General features: G+C 39.3%; 1 protein-coding gene across 3 annotated transcripts in view; it reads left to right on the top strand.

Annotated features, from left to right (window-relative positions):
• The window catches only part of LOC103466876 (plexin-B1-like), an 85,075-nt gene extending 71,743 nt beyond the window's left edge, over positions 1-13,332 (top strand). For all 3 annotated transcript variants that reach the window (XM_008412763.2, XM_008412764.2, XM_008412765.2), the window contains 18 exons: positions 27-269; positions 399-575; positions 1,333-1,481; positions 1,570-1,670; positions 1,753-1,970; positions 2,046-2,224; positions 2,314-2,380; positions 3,428-3,574; positions 3,845-4,019; positions 4,343-4,446; positions 5,139-5,223; positions 6,104-6,276; positions 8,382-8,542; positions 8,725-8,872; positions 9,532-9,596; positions 10,083-10,158; positions 10,273-10,347; positions 10,969-13,332. In XM_008412763.2, the coding sequence (XP_008410985.1) occupies positions 27-269; positions 399-575; positions 1,333-1,481; positions 1,570-1,670; positions 1,753-1,970; positions 2,046-2,224; positions 2,314-2,380; positions 3,428-3,574; positions 3,845-4,019; positions 4,343-4,446; positions 5,139-5,223; positions 6,104-6,276; positions 8,382-8,542; positions 8,725-8,872; positions 9,532-9,596; positions 10,083-10,158; positions 10,273-10,347; positions 10,969-11,073 (2,448 nt within the window). In that variant the 3' untranslated portion in view covers positions 11,074-13,332. The remainder of the gene's footprint in view (positions 1-26; positions 270-398; positions 576-1,332; positions 1,482-1,569; positions 1,671-1,752; positions 1,971-2,045; positions 2,225-2,313; positions 2,381-3,427; positions 3,575-3,844; positions 4,020-4,342; positions 4,447-5,138; positions 5,224-6,103; positions 6,277-8,381; positions 8,543-8,724; positions 8,873-9,531; positions 9,597-10,082; positions 10,159-10,272; positions 10,348-10,968) is intronic.
• The last annotated feature ends 429 nt before the right edge of the window (positions 13,333-13,761 follow it).

Raw genomic sequence — 13,761 nt, 5'->3', positions numbered from 1 at the left:
TTTAAGCTCTCTTTTCTCCCCTTTAGCACGAATCCCACTGCAAGGTGCACAACGCAACTCTCATCCTGTGTCCGACTCCTGCTGTGGGTCCAGAGGCCACAGAGGCCAGGGTCAAAGTTCACTTCCTTTTGGACAGCCTCCATTTTGACTTCAGCACTGTGGGTGGTGAAACGTTCAGCTACGAACCCAACCCAAAGCTGTTCAAGTTGAACAGGAACGACCTGAGCAAGCCGTTCCACCACAAACCGGGCAGCGTCATCTCCGTCGAGGCGAGTCCCACAACATCTGCTTTTAAACATCCGTTGCCTCCAACTACTGGTTGCACTAATAAGGTTTTTAATGCTCACAAATCTGCTCACAAAAGTCAGTCTGCTAACATTCCTCTTCCTGTTTTTTAGGGAGAAAACCTGGATCTGGCCATGTACAAGCAGGAGGTGGAGGCCTGGATTGGAGGGGACTTGTGTCTGGTGAAGACTCTGTCACACAATCACCTGTACTGTGAACCGCCAGCTACGCAGCCCTCCATCACAACCAGTAGGAAGCAGGACGGCCTGGAGAGTCTGCCTGAGTTCATTGTGAGTGAGATAGAGAGAGCTGAGGTCACAATGGACATACATCTGACCTTATCCAGGGCAACGGGGCTACAGTACCTTCAGAAGTTGCCTTATTGGTAGATAGAGCCCACCCCTGTGTAATTCAGTCTCAGAATGAATCCAGCTGTTCTGTTTCTGGCCTCAGAGGTTTGTTGGAGAATTAACAGCGTGATGAAAACAAAAGGACACAGCATACAGGTCAGAGAGGAAGTTGTGGAGAAATTTAAAGTTGAGTTAGCTTATAAAATAATATCCTAATGAGCTTCAAACATTTCAGAGCACTCTTCTGAAAATGGAGTGAGTATTGCTCGACTCCAAGCCTATGAATATATGCAGGATTCATATTTAGTCATAAAAAATCTACAATATAGAATTTATGTTTAACAAAGAAATGTTGTTTTTCCTTCCATCCAATGAAGGATGAAGGGTTTTACATTGACTTATATCTTAGAGAGCAGCTTTATGTGCCATTTTATAGCACAACCAAGTTACTATGTTACCTTCAGTTGTTATACAAATGCTGTACATATATGTATTAGGATAACCTTATTACATCATGCATAATGTGCATGTGTATTAAACTTAATAAAAAACACTACATACCATTTACAATACAGTACCTTAGTGCAGAAAGACAGATGTGCAATAATATAAATTGTAAATAAAAATGAGTAAAATGTGATTTGTATTTTAGATAAACCAGAGAAAAAATAAGCATATGTGTAAATGTTGCTTTCAGGTGAAAATGGGGAATCTGAACTTCCCCCTGGGAAGAGTGAAATACGACATCCAGGCCCAGTCTTCGTTTCCTCTGGAGGCTCAGGTGGGGGTCGGGGTGGGAGCCTCCATCGTGGCTCTTATTGTGGTCATCATAGTGCTGATATACAGGTAACCATGGAAACGCCCTGATCAGAGTAGACTTTGACTCTATTTCTTGACCAGAGTGTGATCTGTGCTCTGTTTCTGTTTTCATCAGGAGGAAGAGCAAGCAGGCCATGAGAGACTATAAAAAGGTCCAGATCCAGCTGGAGAACCTGGAGACCAGCGTCAGGGACCGCTGCAAGAAGGAGTTCACAGGTAGTGCCGTTTTCTCCTCTCAGTTTCTGCTCACCTCAGAGGAGGCTTGGCAAACCAGCTGACTAACTCATTCACTTTGTAGACCTGATGACGGAGATGATGGACATGTCCAGTGATTTGGTGGGCTCAGGGATTCCCTTCCTCGACTATCGGGCGTACGCAGAGCGCATTTTCTTCCCAGGCCACCAGGAGTCGCCACTGAGGCGAGATCTGGACGTTCCGGAGAGCCGAAGACAGACGGTGGAGCAGGGCCTGGTTCAGCTGTCCAACCTGCTCAACAGCAAACTGTTCCTCACCAAGGTAAAATATTCTAATATTTTCTCTAGAATTGGACAAAAAGCAGCTGTTTTCACACCTGCGTGTTTCCCCTCATAGTTCATTCACACTCTAGAGGTCCAGCGGACATTTTCCCCCAGAGACCGGGCCTACGTGGCCTCTCTGCTGACGGTGGCGCTGCACGGTAAACTGGAGTACTTCACGGATATCCTGAAAACGCTGCTGAACGACCTGGTGGAGCAATATGTGGCCAAAAATCCCAAACTCATGCTCAGAAGGTGAGGCCTGTTTATCAAAGCAAGTAATCTTTTTCCTCCCACCTGCTTGTAGTTTCTTTGAGAACGTTTTGTTTTTCTTTCTTCTCCAGAACAGAATCAGTGGTGGAGAAGCTGCTGACAAACTGGATGTCCATTTGTCTCTACACCTTTCTGAGGGTATGTGCTGCTGGATATTTATGCCACATCAATAATTAAGGGTTTGATAACTGCTAAACATAAACAAAGGTCTGTATGGCCACCATAATCATTACCAAATGTTTTTTATAGTGATACAGAAGTTGGTTGAGATTATTGCATAAAGTAATCAGATGTATAGTGTGTGAGCAATTGCTTCTCATCCCTGTCTTGAAATGAAATGTTTRAATTATTTGGATTACTTGGAATTTTCTTTTGTTTTTTTTGCAAACAAAATAAACACATTTAAATCTCTTTTTTACTAGGTTACATCTGATTAGCTTTCAGATGGCATGTTTTTATGTCCCTATCTGCTGGTTCACTTTTTTCACTTTTGATACTGATATCTGACATTGAGTATTTGCCATACCGATCTGATACAAAAAAATAATGCTGAATTGATTGAAAACATTTGTATTTTTAAACACAGACAACAGTAGGTTGACTACTTCAAACATGTAAAAATAAACTCCACCAAACCTTCTTTCAAATAGTTCACATATTCCAATTAGGAATTCTAAATATAATGTAAAATAAATTATAAAGCATGATGTTGCTCACTGCACATAGCATAGAATTACACTGAATAGATCTGCCCTTATTGATTGGGTACATTGTCACTGATAATGGATCTAGATTTCATTTCAATATCAGGAGCAATACACATGTTAATATCGGATATCGGATCAGTGCATCTCTAGACTGAGGTGGGGTAACCATGGGAAATGGAGTTCAGCCTAACTCAAACCCAACCAGTGCAGTACAGATTCTGGTCCAGCCTTTGATTTTATTTATAACATTTTCTAATAGCTACTGTTCTGTGTTTTCTAACTGCATCATGTACTGTAAATCAAGGCGTGGAACCCTTCCACAGATCATCTGCAACTAGAATCAAACCCGAAATTTGATTCAAGTTACTATGAATCAAATGTAGTTATCAAGGGAAGCCAGTCAGACCTGGCTGCCGAGACAGAGAACAGTTGGCGTTGGAGGATTTCCTAAATGAATAAATCCTTTCTGCTTGGCCAGGAATCAGCGGGGGAATCGTTTTACATGCTGTTCAGAGCGATAAAACACCAGGTGGACAAAGGACCTGTGGACGCCGTGACAGGAAAAGCCAAATATACGCTCAATGACAACCGGCTGCTACGAGAGGATGTGGAGTACCGCACGCTGGTGAGGATTAGCCCCATTGTGTCACCTGCATGGGAAATTGATGTAGTATTTATACAGTACCCAATAAAAATAGTCTTATACCTTGTTTTTTATACATATTGTAAAGAGATCAGAGTTGGATTGCGCAGTCACACCTCCCCAAACAAACCAGATTTTTAGGGAAGGAACAAACTAAAGTTTGTTTAAAGTAGACTAAACAGGGCTGGTATGAATGCAGCCTAAAAAGATGATCTAAGTGTCTCTAACAGCTTTCCCGTATCCCTCATTCAGACTCTGAACGTTGCGATGCCGGCCACAGCTGCCGGTGGAGCCGCCACCAATCAAACGGTTCCGGCGAAGGTTCTGGACTGCGACACCATCACCCAAGTGAAGGAGAAGGTTCTGGAGCAGTCCTGGAAAGGATTGTCGTTTTCACAGAGGCCACACATCGATTCACTACATCTTGGTTAGAGCTTATTTTCAAACTCTTAAGTTTGAATGCGTCATTCTGCTGTTAGCTATGTGTGGCGGCTGACTCTTTGCAAATGTTAAGTTATTTGCTTTATATTGTCCAGAAGGTTTTTCTCTTTTACCCAAAGGGGCAACTTTAAATTAATTTAACCATATTTTTGTCTTGTGTAACTCAAGTTATGCTCAATACTTTATTATGAACTTTAGTTCAAGTTTATAAAACCTTGCTAACTTATTTGCTTGTTGTGTTACCTGGAAGTCTTAAATGTTCAATGATCATCAGAAACATGACTTGGTGTGAACGTKTCTCCCCTGCAGAGTGGCGGGCCGGGGTCGCAGGTCACCTCATCCTGTCAGATGAAGACCTGACATCAGTAGTTCAAGGCACCTGGAAGCGCCTCAACACATTACAGCACTACAAGGTCAGTGCATGTCTCTAAACTACTTACAGCGCCCTGCTGAAGTATTTATACTCATTGACGGTGTTTTTTTCACATTTTTTACTTTATAACCACAAACCTTAATGTATTTCAGTCATATTTTATGTGAAAAACTAACAAAGTATTAAAGTTAAAGGACAGTCCCAAATGGTTTTTAGAATGTTTTACAACAAAATCTGAAAAGTGTGACATGCATTTAAATTTACCCAATGCCGTAGCTCCTTCCATGACGCACCGCATGTAGGGACCAAGTTAATTTTTCTTTTTATTTTTACTTGTTTTGGTTTTTTTCAGCATTGTATTGTGTTTTTTGTGCATGGAAAAAGTAAAAATCACCCCAATAAATAAATAATATAAAAGTGACGAGGGTGGCACCAAAAATTTGGTTTGTGAAAATCATAATTCTAGTAATCATCATAACATACGATAATTATCAAAGTAAAGAGAGGCTTAACACAAATGCTTCTTCAAAAACGTTTAAAGCTACACATATTTTTCTTTGCCCACTGCATTTTTTCAGTGGGCATTAATGTTGAAAAGGTTGAAAAACATGAAGGTTAGTGGTTGTAATGTTACAAAATGCAGAAATGTTGAGGGAGCAAATGCTTTCTGTCTGGATGAGTGTTTTTTTGCATGCATGGGTAAAATATTTAACAACTGCGATGCCTGAGCAGGTCCCTGATGGAGCAACCGTGGCCCTCGTTCCCAGGAACAACAAGCATCACCTACATGACAGCCACGACTACATGCCTGGAGAAAGTAAGTCACAAACACACAGGAATACAGACATGAACAATATTAGGACATTCTTGTGTCTTCCAACATCTTTTGACAAATAGATATTTAGTAGCAATTATAACAATGCTGGGGAATTAAAGTAATAAAAATAATCAAAGACTTTCTGTAAAATGTGATTTAAAAATGGCAATTTTCGGTGAATTATAAATTGGATAATCCCCCATACCAAATCCAACTGAAAAGTCAAGTCAAGCACAGTTGTATTACGCAGGATTTGGCTGTTCAGCATTGTGAAGGTTTGTCCAGCTACTAATATGGAGGCAGAGTGTCCTAACCTTTTCGTGAGCTAGTGAACACATTTTAGTTTTCAATAGTTGAATGAAAACAACTAAAATTATAAAAAGTCTATTTTTTGCAGTCTCCTGACTTCTAAGAGGAATTTTGATAACGTTTTATTTCTACAGTACATAAGAAAATCTGAACTGTTTGATTTTTTTTTTTACATGCCTGAAGTAACCAGTGGGGGTCACTGTTGAGCTTTTATTTTGCATAAAGCTTTGGTTACACGACTTCGACTGAAGTTTTGAGGCTGACAAAATGAAAATGGATATTTTTTCTTGTAAATAAGTCGATAAATAGGTAGCTTGAAATCAGTTAAAGGTTTATAGTGAGGAAAATATAAAAAAATGTGAAGTTTCCCAAAGGTGATGAGCATAAAAAGGTGAAATATTTTTATTAATTTCATATCAGTTTTTTAAGCAGTAATCATTCTAGATTTTATTGTTATATACTGTAATAATATATCATTAGCATACAACATTATAATTCAGATGATACAGAGACAATGTATTTAATAATGAGTGTCAGCCATCCTGACCCAGCTGTCCCGCCTGCCCTACAGAGACCCCTATGTTGGACGATGGGGAGGAGGGCGGGGTGAGGCTCTGGCACCTGGTGAAAGCCAGCGACGAGTCAGAGCTGCCGAAGCACCGGCGGGGCAGCGTGAGGGAGAAAGGAGGGGAACGAGCCAAGGCCATTCCTGAGATCTACCTCACACGGCTGCTGTCCATGAAGGTAACGCGACCCAGGGGGAAGAAATGGGATCTGCCTTTTGATTGGTGGAAGCTGCAGTCGATTAAACTCACTTCTGTGATTGGACAGGGTCCGAAGCGCGTCACTTTAAATGTCACTGTTCCAACCACCACCAGCATTAGCCGCTAAAACATCAGTAATATAATATTAGTCTTCCCCAGAAGTCTTTAATGATTTATCACTGTGTGACTTTGTTCTCGTGCTCCACTCCAGCCTAATGATGCAATAAAACGTCAGTAATGTTTCCCTCAGATGGAGCTTCCATTTAAAAAAGGAAAAAGAAAAAAAAAAATCTGTCGTTTGCATTTTTCACACCATCCTTCATATTTAACTCTTCTGAAGCGCAGCGGCCCTAACGAGCCACGGCTCTGTGCCTTTCTGTTTCCAAACTGAAACATACATGCATTGTGAACTAATGTGAGTTTCCATTATTAAAAGCATGTGAAAGATTCATTTTCATGATGTATGTGACCCAGTGTATTGTTTTACTTTAAATGTTCACTTTCAGACAAACTTTGAGACCCTGTGGGCTTTAAGTTAAAATGTATAATATGTCTAATGGTAAAATCAAAATGGTGAGTTATAAATCTACCACAGGGCGGAGGGCAGTTCATTTATTAATGTGCATCACCAATATTTTCAAATTTTATCGGGTTATTTTATGAAATCATGAAGGCTGAATGCAGCACGTTTGGGCCTTCAACTTGTGTCTGTCTGCCATGAAGCATTCCAGATTTAGAAATGCCAGCAATCTTTTTGGAAATATTAAAGTCCAGGTAAACATCTACACTCTCTAGAATGTGGACAGAGACTTTTGTTTTTCTAATGCTAGCTGTCTTTATGGCTTAAAGTGTAATCATTTTGTTTTTGCTTTAATTAGTAAAAATGTGTCTTACAGCAGCTGCTAAAATCATTAAAAGGAGGTCAGAAGTTAACGATAAAATCAGAGATCAGAAATTGGCCAACTTCTTACCTAGTTTTATTTATCAAAGTGAGGAAACTTGACAGCAAAGTGTGTGTTGTCTTCAAGCACTTGTGAATAAAACATCTGACGAGATACAAGATCTGATAGATTCATTTGATCTTCTGCTGTGAGGCAGGTTTTTAGAAAATCTGTCCTTGGGAATCACCTTGTTGGTTCTATTTTATGTTAAACTTTATTATTTTCTGCATGATTAGTAGATGCGGGGCAATATATTTGAATAAATTGTGTACATTAAACTTTTGAGGAGAATATAATGTCTTCAAATTTAAAGGGACTTAGAGGCTCAGCTACCTGGTAAAGAACCTGGTTCTGTTCTGGAGACTTTGCTCCATCACCTCATTGGTTCCAAGGAAGGATTCCTGGAAAAATCAAAAATAATTATAGACAATCCTGATTGTCCTCTTCAGAATAGAGGAGCAGGCTTTGTGGTAATATTCAGAGGGTCATCACACATAAAACAAGTTTTTTTCTTGTATTTTGAAGGCATGAGCTTAGATTAGTTTAGTTTTTATGGGAAAGTTATTTTAAAATGCTAAAATGACTGTTCACTGAAAATCTGTGGTTATAATCTGAATCAATGGGACAAAAATGGGGCAGAAGGACTTAAGTATACACAAAGTGCATAACTTTTGTTCTATGTGCCTTACAATAAAAGGGACAACAATTATTATTTTTAAGTCCTGGACAAGTTTCATAGAATTAACCTTTAATCTGACTGAGATGTTGAGATTCAAAGAAGCAGTAAAGCAGAATGTCCCATTTTGTATAGCCAGGATTCAAGAGTTAAAGTAACAGAAGAAGAAGCCCAAATTTTAGAAAAAAAGGGGAAAAAAACTTTAAAAATCTTTCAGAAAGCCTGAAAATACAGAATAGACTCATTTAAAGCACTACAAGAACAAGTAGCAGAGGAAAACAATCTGTAAATAAGTCAATAGTGTATTTTTGTTGATCCAAATATTTACTGAATGTTCACTCACTTTGCTTTAATTTAATTTAAATGACCTCGGGTGTGGTAACCTTCAGATGTGCAGTTTGAGGTGCTGCCTCTTGTCTTTTATTTTGAAAGCCATTTCTTACCGTCGTCTTCTCTGCGCCATCTCAGGGCACTCTGCAGAAGTTTGTGGATGATTTATTCACTGCCATCCTGAGCACCAGCCGTCCCGTGCCTCTGGCTGTCAAATACTTTTTTGACCTGCTGGACGAGCAGGCTCTGCAGCACAACATCACAGACCCAGAGACCATCCACATCTGGAAAACCAACAGGTAGCTCAGGGCTGGATGTAGAGGAGGAGGGAGGGACAACTGACTGTTGCTGTGTGGGGAGAGATGCACATGGGTTAAAGGGAGTCTTTTTTTTTTTTTTTTTACTCGTACTTACTGCTACAGATTTCTCTCTACTATTATAACATTTGGTGATTTTATATCCCCGCCATGTGTTCATCCAGTTTACCGCTGCGGTTCTGGATCAATATTCTGAAGAACCCCCAGTTCATCTTTGACGTGCAGACCTCGGATCATGTGGATGCCGTTCTGTCCGTCATCGCCCAGACCTTCATGGATTCCTGCACCATCGCTGATCACAAGCTGGGAAGGGTGAGGAGATCAGAGCCACTCCTCGCAACATACACACGCACAAACACGCGCACTCCCCCCTCACACACACACACACACACACACACACACCTCCTGCTGCCATCCTGTCGTCTGTCAGTCAGTTCTTCATCCATCCACCCAATCAGGAATCCATCCATGTTTTCTCCATCCGTCTGTTTATCTGTTCGTATATCCATCCCCATTTGTCCATCTATCAATTTCTTTCTTTCTGTTCTTATCTTTCTTTCTTCCTTTCCAACTTTTTTTCTTTCAACTTTCTTTCCTTCCTCCCCAGTGTTTTTTCTCTTTTTCAAATGTTCCTCCTTCATTTTTTTCTTTCCAACATCTTCCTTTTGACTTAATTCCTGTTTCCAAGGTTTGTTTTTTACATCCTGGGAACTGCAAAAATATCTGCCACATTTTAATGTTTTAACCTAAGAAACAAATGACCCCGTCTAAGAAATGAGTAATGGAAGCCCAGCTCAATGTAGTGAGATCAAAGAGCTTTGTTAATGTGCAGCTTAATAATTAACATGTAGCAATGAGGCTAAAAGCTATCTTGTGCATACAAAAGAGACTTACTTATTCCTTTTTTAAATTAGTCTTACATTGAACATTTACTTGACATGTCAGTACTTCATGTGTCGTTTTGTGTGCAGGATTCTCCGATCAACAAGTTGCTGTATGCCAGAGACATCCCACGTTACAAACAGATGGTGGAGAGGTAAGAATACGGCAGCCGGTCGCCCCGCTGACCGCAGGCACGTAAAACTCTCCGGAGGAGAGAAGAGGGAGTGAAGCTGAGGACATCTGTTAGTGGCAGACAGAAGGTAGACTGAGCCTGCAGGGCTGCCATGCATGGATAGTCTGCAAGCAGACTGCTACAGTTACTACTGTCAGCTGAACATTAAACCATGCAGATTATGCTAGTGATATGTTAAAGCTTCACTGAGCAGGAGTCTGTCCAACAAATTAGCTGCTTTCACTGACCTTCTGAGGTTAGTTTAAGAAGAACCAGTGCATAGACTCTTGTATTTCTTTTCTGTGTTATGGTCTTTCATATATGTATTTGTCAGGTTTTTGGAACAAAATATATTTGAAAAAAAAAAACAACCAGTTAAGTAAAATAAATATTTTATATATATAATTTCTTCAGGTCATTTTCTTTGCAACAGAAGTCTGTTTTTCTCTTTTCTTCTTCTTTGTGTAGATACTATGCTGACATCAAACAGACCATCTCTGCCAGTGACCAGGAGATGAACTCGGCTCTTGCAGAACTCTCCCGTGTATGTAAACACTGTCGAGGCCCAGCAGTTGGCATCAATCATTAAAATGTTTTAAATTGAAATATTTGCAGATATTGCAGTTTTTTTCTAATATGTTTTCCTCTCCCAAAACAGAATTATGCTGCTGAGGTCAACTGCCATGTGGCTTTACATGAGCTGTACAAGTACATCAACAAATACTACGATCAGGTGAGTTTCACAGGAGCTCTCTGATTCCCCCTGCATTCCACCTGGACAGGTGTAAGATTCTCACTGTATGGTAGCTTGAGTAAAACTAACCCAGTTTGATGGCATCAACATACCAGTTGGCTCCGAGTAACGATAAGAGTAAAATGATGTTTGTCTGTCTTGTGACCAGAGCAGCAACTAAATTACATCCTGAAGTCCAACAAAACAAGTTGATTTTCTCAAACATATTTGACCTTGTTGAGGGTGATACAGGTGCTTTAGCATTAGCTTCACTAAATCACCGTCAGCAGAACTAATATTTTTTGTGCTTTTGTTTTAGGACAACAGGCTCACCACTGATCAGGCTGGTCATAAAATTACTGAGGGCTTGTCCAGGATGCAGAATTTATTTCTGAGTGGGGATTAAGTGTCTTTCAGTGATTCTTTAACATTTTTCGAATTTATTGTTTGTTGGGATTTGTTTTGAAACAGTTTTTGTACTCTAGGCAAAAATCAAATATATGAATGGTTTATACATGGTTTTATAAATCAACCATATCAATGAAGGTTATGCAAATAAGTGACATTGCTGCTTTCTGGTTTGTTCACCATCAGTTTTTACCTCTTTGCTTCTTTTGTCAGATTATCACAGCTTTGGAAGAGGACGCCACAGCTCAAAAGATGCAGCTGGGTTACAGACTCCAACAGATCGCTGCTGCCGTTGAAAACAAGGTAACAGACCTATGACCCCGGCACCAGGGGAAATATTGTCTCGACTCATAAAGGGAAGGCATCGTTAGGAATACCTGTCTGTGGTTTCTCTTGGACAAAAAAAAAAGTTATTTTTATCTACGTACAAAAGAAGACAAAGAAATATTGTGACCTGAACTGTGGTATTGCTGGACGGACTGGTTTTACGTGAAGAGAGAGACTGGCGTTGACATACTGGACCACGTTTCTAGTGATGGAAGTGGTTCTGTCTCTGGGAGAAAAAGGGACGCCACTTCAATAATGAGGGACAAATGTGAAAAGAATGTGGAGTGAAGCACACATCGAAACATTTTGCATTATTGATTTTCCTCTTTGGATTTAAGTCTTGGAGGGAAAGACGCATCATGAAAAACATCATTTGCTTTGTTTATCTGGACAAACCGAGCAGAACATTCCCACCCATCAAGGTTCACTTTTTATTCCAAAAGGTACATTTTACCCTAAATGTTGACGCTGTTGGAACATTTTTATTTTTCTCTCCAAGTCTTACATACAGGATGCACACATAATAACTTGTTCTCCCTGTTTTAGCCCTTCTTCCAAGTCTTACCTTAAAATCCTCTGGATTTTTTTACACATTGTTTTTACTTCTGTCTGCTGTGGCTGCCTGGATTACATTACAGGAAGGACAACATTTTGGGTCATCTTCTCTAATGTCGATGTACATTTTGTAATTATCTGCATTGTTTGAATTGTTCAACATAAGTTTGATCATATTGACTAAACACCTAAACTTTAAGCGAATAAATTGGGTTCTTTATAAGTAAAATGAAGAACACAAAAATTAGTAAAAGAACTGCTGTGACTGATGAAATTCCCTCAGAAACAAATTGACACTGAAAAAAGACAAGAAAAAAAGATCCTGACACATTTTCATGGGCAGTGGAGATGTTTTCCATCTGCACCGCCCTGTTTGAAACCTAAAAATCTGATCTTGTTCCAGTCAGTGAACGCACTGCCACCATCTTGCACTGAGAACGCTTTTCGGTGTGTTGATTGTTACAGACTGAAGATGCACAACTAGGTGTAGCATAGAAATGCTATCTAGAAAGGAACACGACTGTGAGAAGGAGCAAAACAATCTGGAAAGGTTTTAGTAGGAATCCACATTCTGTAGAATTTACACATGGAATTAGCTTTTTACAGAAAAAATCCAGAGATCACAAATTAGCTGTAGATCTCTGATTGGTACATCTCTACGCATTAGTTTGATATTCAGTGTCAACTTCTGAATTTATATTCCAGTTCACTCTGAGTTATTTTCCCAAAGCTCATGCGTTGATGAGCTTTGGGAAAAGGAAATATTGACATGTTTAAAATCCTGTAGAATTTTGAAAATAATTAATTCCGTTGGTTTTCTGTGGTTTTGCAAATCTTTTCTACATGAGCATTTACAAAAATTTATTCGGTTGCAGTACTTGCACTGCTTTTATTCATTGTGTTCTTTTTGATGGATTTCCATTGTATTTTGGGTGGGAGGGGCTTTTTTATTTTAATGAGCCACCTCCCATCTACTTTTGTTACTACTGTACATCAAAGAGCTCATCTGTTGTTTTCTATGTCTGAACTGACAAGTCAGCTGTGCTGTTTTTTTTTTCTTTCTTTAGTTAACATTTCTGTTGTTGCTGTCAAAATGCATGTCAGGTTTTAGCAGTCTGGTGGCAGAGCGAAGCTTTTTATCTTGTGAATAATTCAACCTGTAGGATTTTAAACGATGTGCCTCCTGCTCTCCGCGATGCCACATGTTGGAAGGCTTTTAGTTGTCGTTTTCAATTTTAATTTATTGTTTATTTATTTTATTGCTTATGCTGTTGGTCTTTTTTCCTGTCAGGCCTACAAACCTGTGTTTGTGGCGTCTCACTAATTCAGATTCTTGTTTTTGTCGTAGGGAAGCAGCTCTGTCCTTCCGTTTTGTGCTGTTTTGTTGCTCTGAGAGAACCGTAATGGATCAAGTCAGAATCAGCTTTTCAGATGAATCACTGTCTTTTTCCCGACATTATAAGGTAGTTGGAGATTATGATTTTACATTGCTGCAAGCAGTTACCTTGTACATAAAATCTTTTTTACCATGCACATTAATGTTGCCTGCAGATTATGTGTAAGCAGTTCTGATGTGTGTTCTGTAGATGCATACCGTTACCCAGTAATCTCAACTCTTAGCTTTCTCTGACTAACTGATAGGATGAGCCTAACAGCTTAATTTGATGCAATAAAGTGATTCATATGTACACGTTGTAGGTATGTGTGCACTTTTTCTTTCTTAAGAAGCTCAGTTGTAGACTTATTAATGTTGTAGATGTATTAAAATGTCAAATAGTCATCACAGTATCAGTTTGTGATAATCTATCAGTGCGTCAGGAGCAATTTAACAAGCTGGTCTACAAACCTGAGTCAGTTTGAGTTTGTAGAAGGAAACCCAAAATGTTTAACCAAAGTTATACAGCTTAAAATGCAATTCTTATAAATATGACAGAAATTAATGGAACTTTATTTATTATTTTTCATTTTGAAAATGGACTAATTATTGTGGTGTTTAGGGGGAAAATGTAATCATGTAGTTTGATATTTGCTAATTGACCTAAAATAGAAACATTTTCATCTGACTTAATATTGGTGAGGAAAAAAATATAATTTTTTTCTGGTGATTGAATGTATCTGATTAAA

This window comes from Poecilia reticulata, linkage group LG7 (genome assembly GCF_000633615.1).
Source record: "Poecilia reticulata strain Guanapo linkage group LG7, Guppy_female_1.0+MT, whole genome shotgun sequence".
Classification (NCBI taxonomy): Eukaryota; Metazoa; Chordata; class Actinopteri; order Cyprinodontiformes; family Poeciliidae; genus Poecilia; species Poecilia reticulata.
This window is presented reverse-complemented; position numbering and strand designations above follow the sequence as displayed.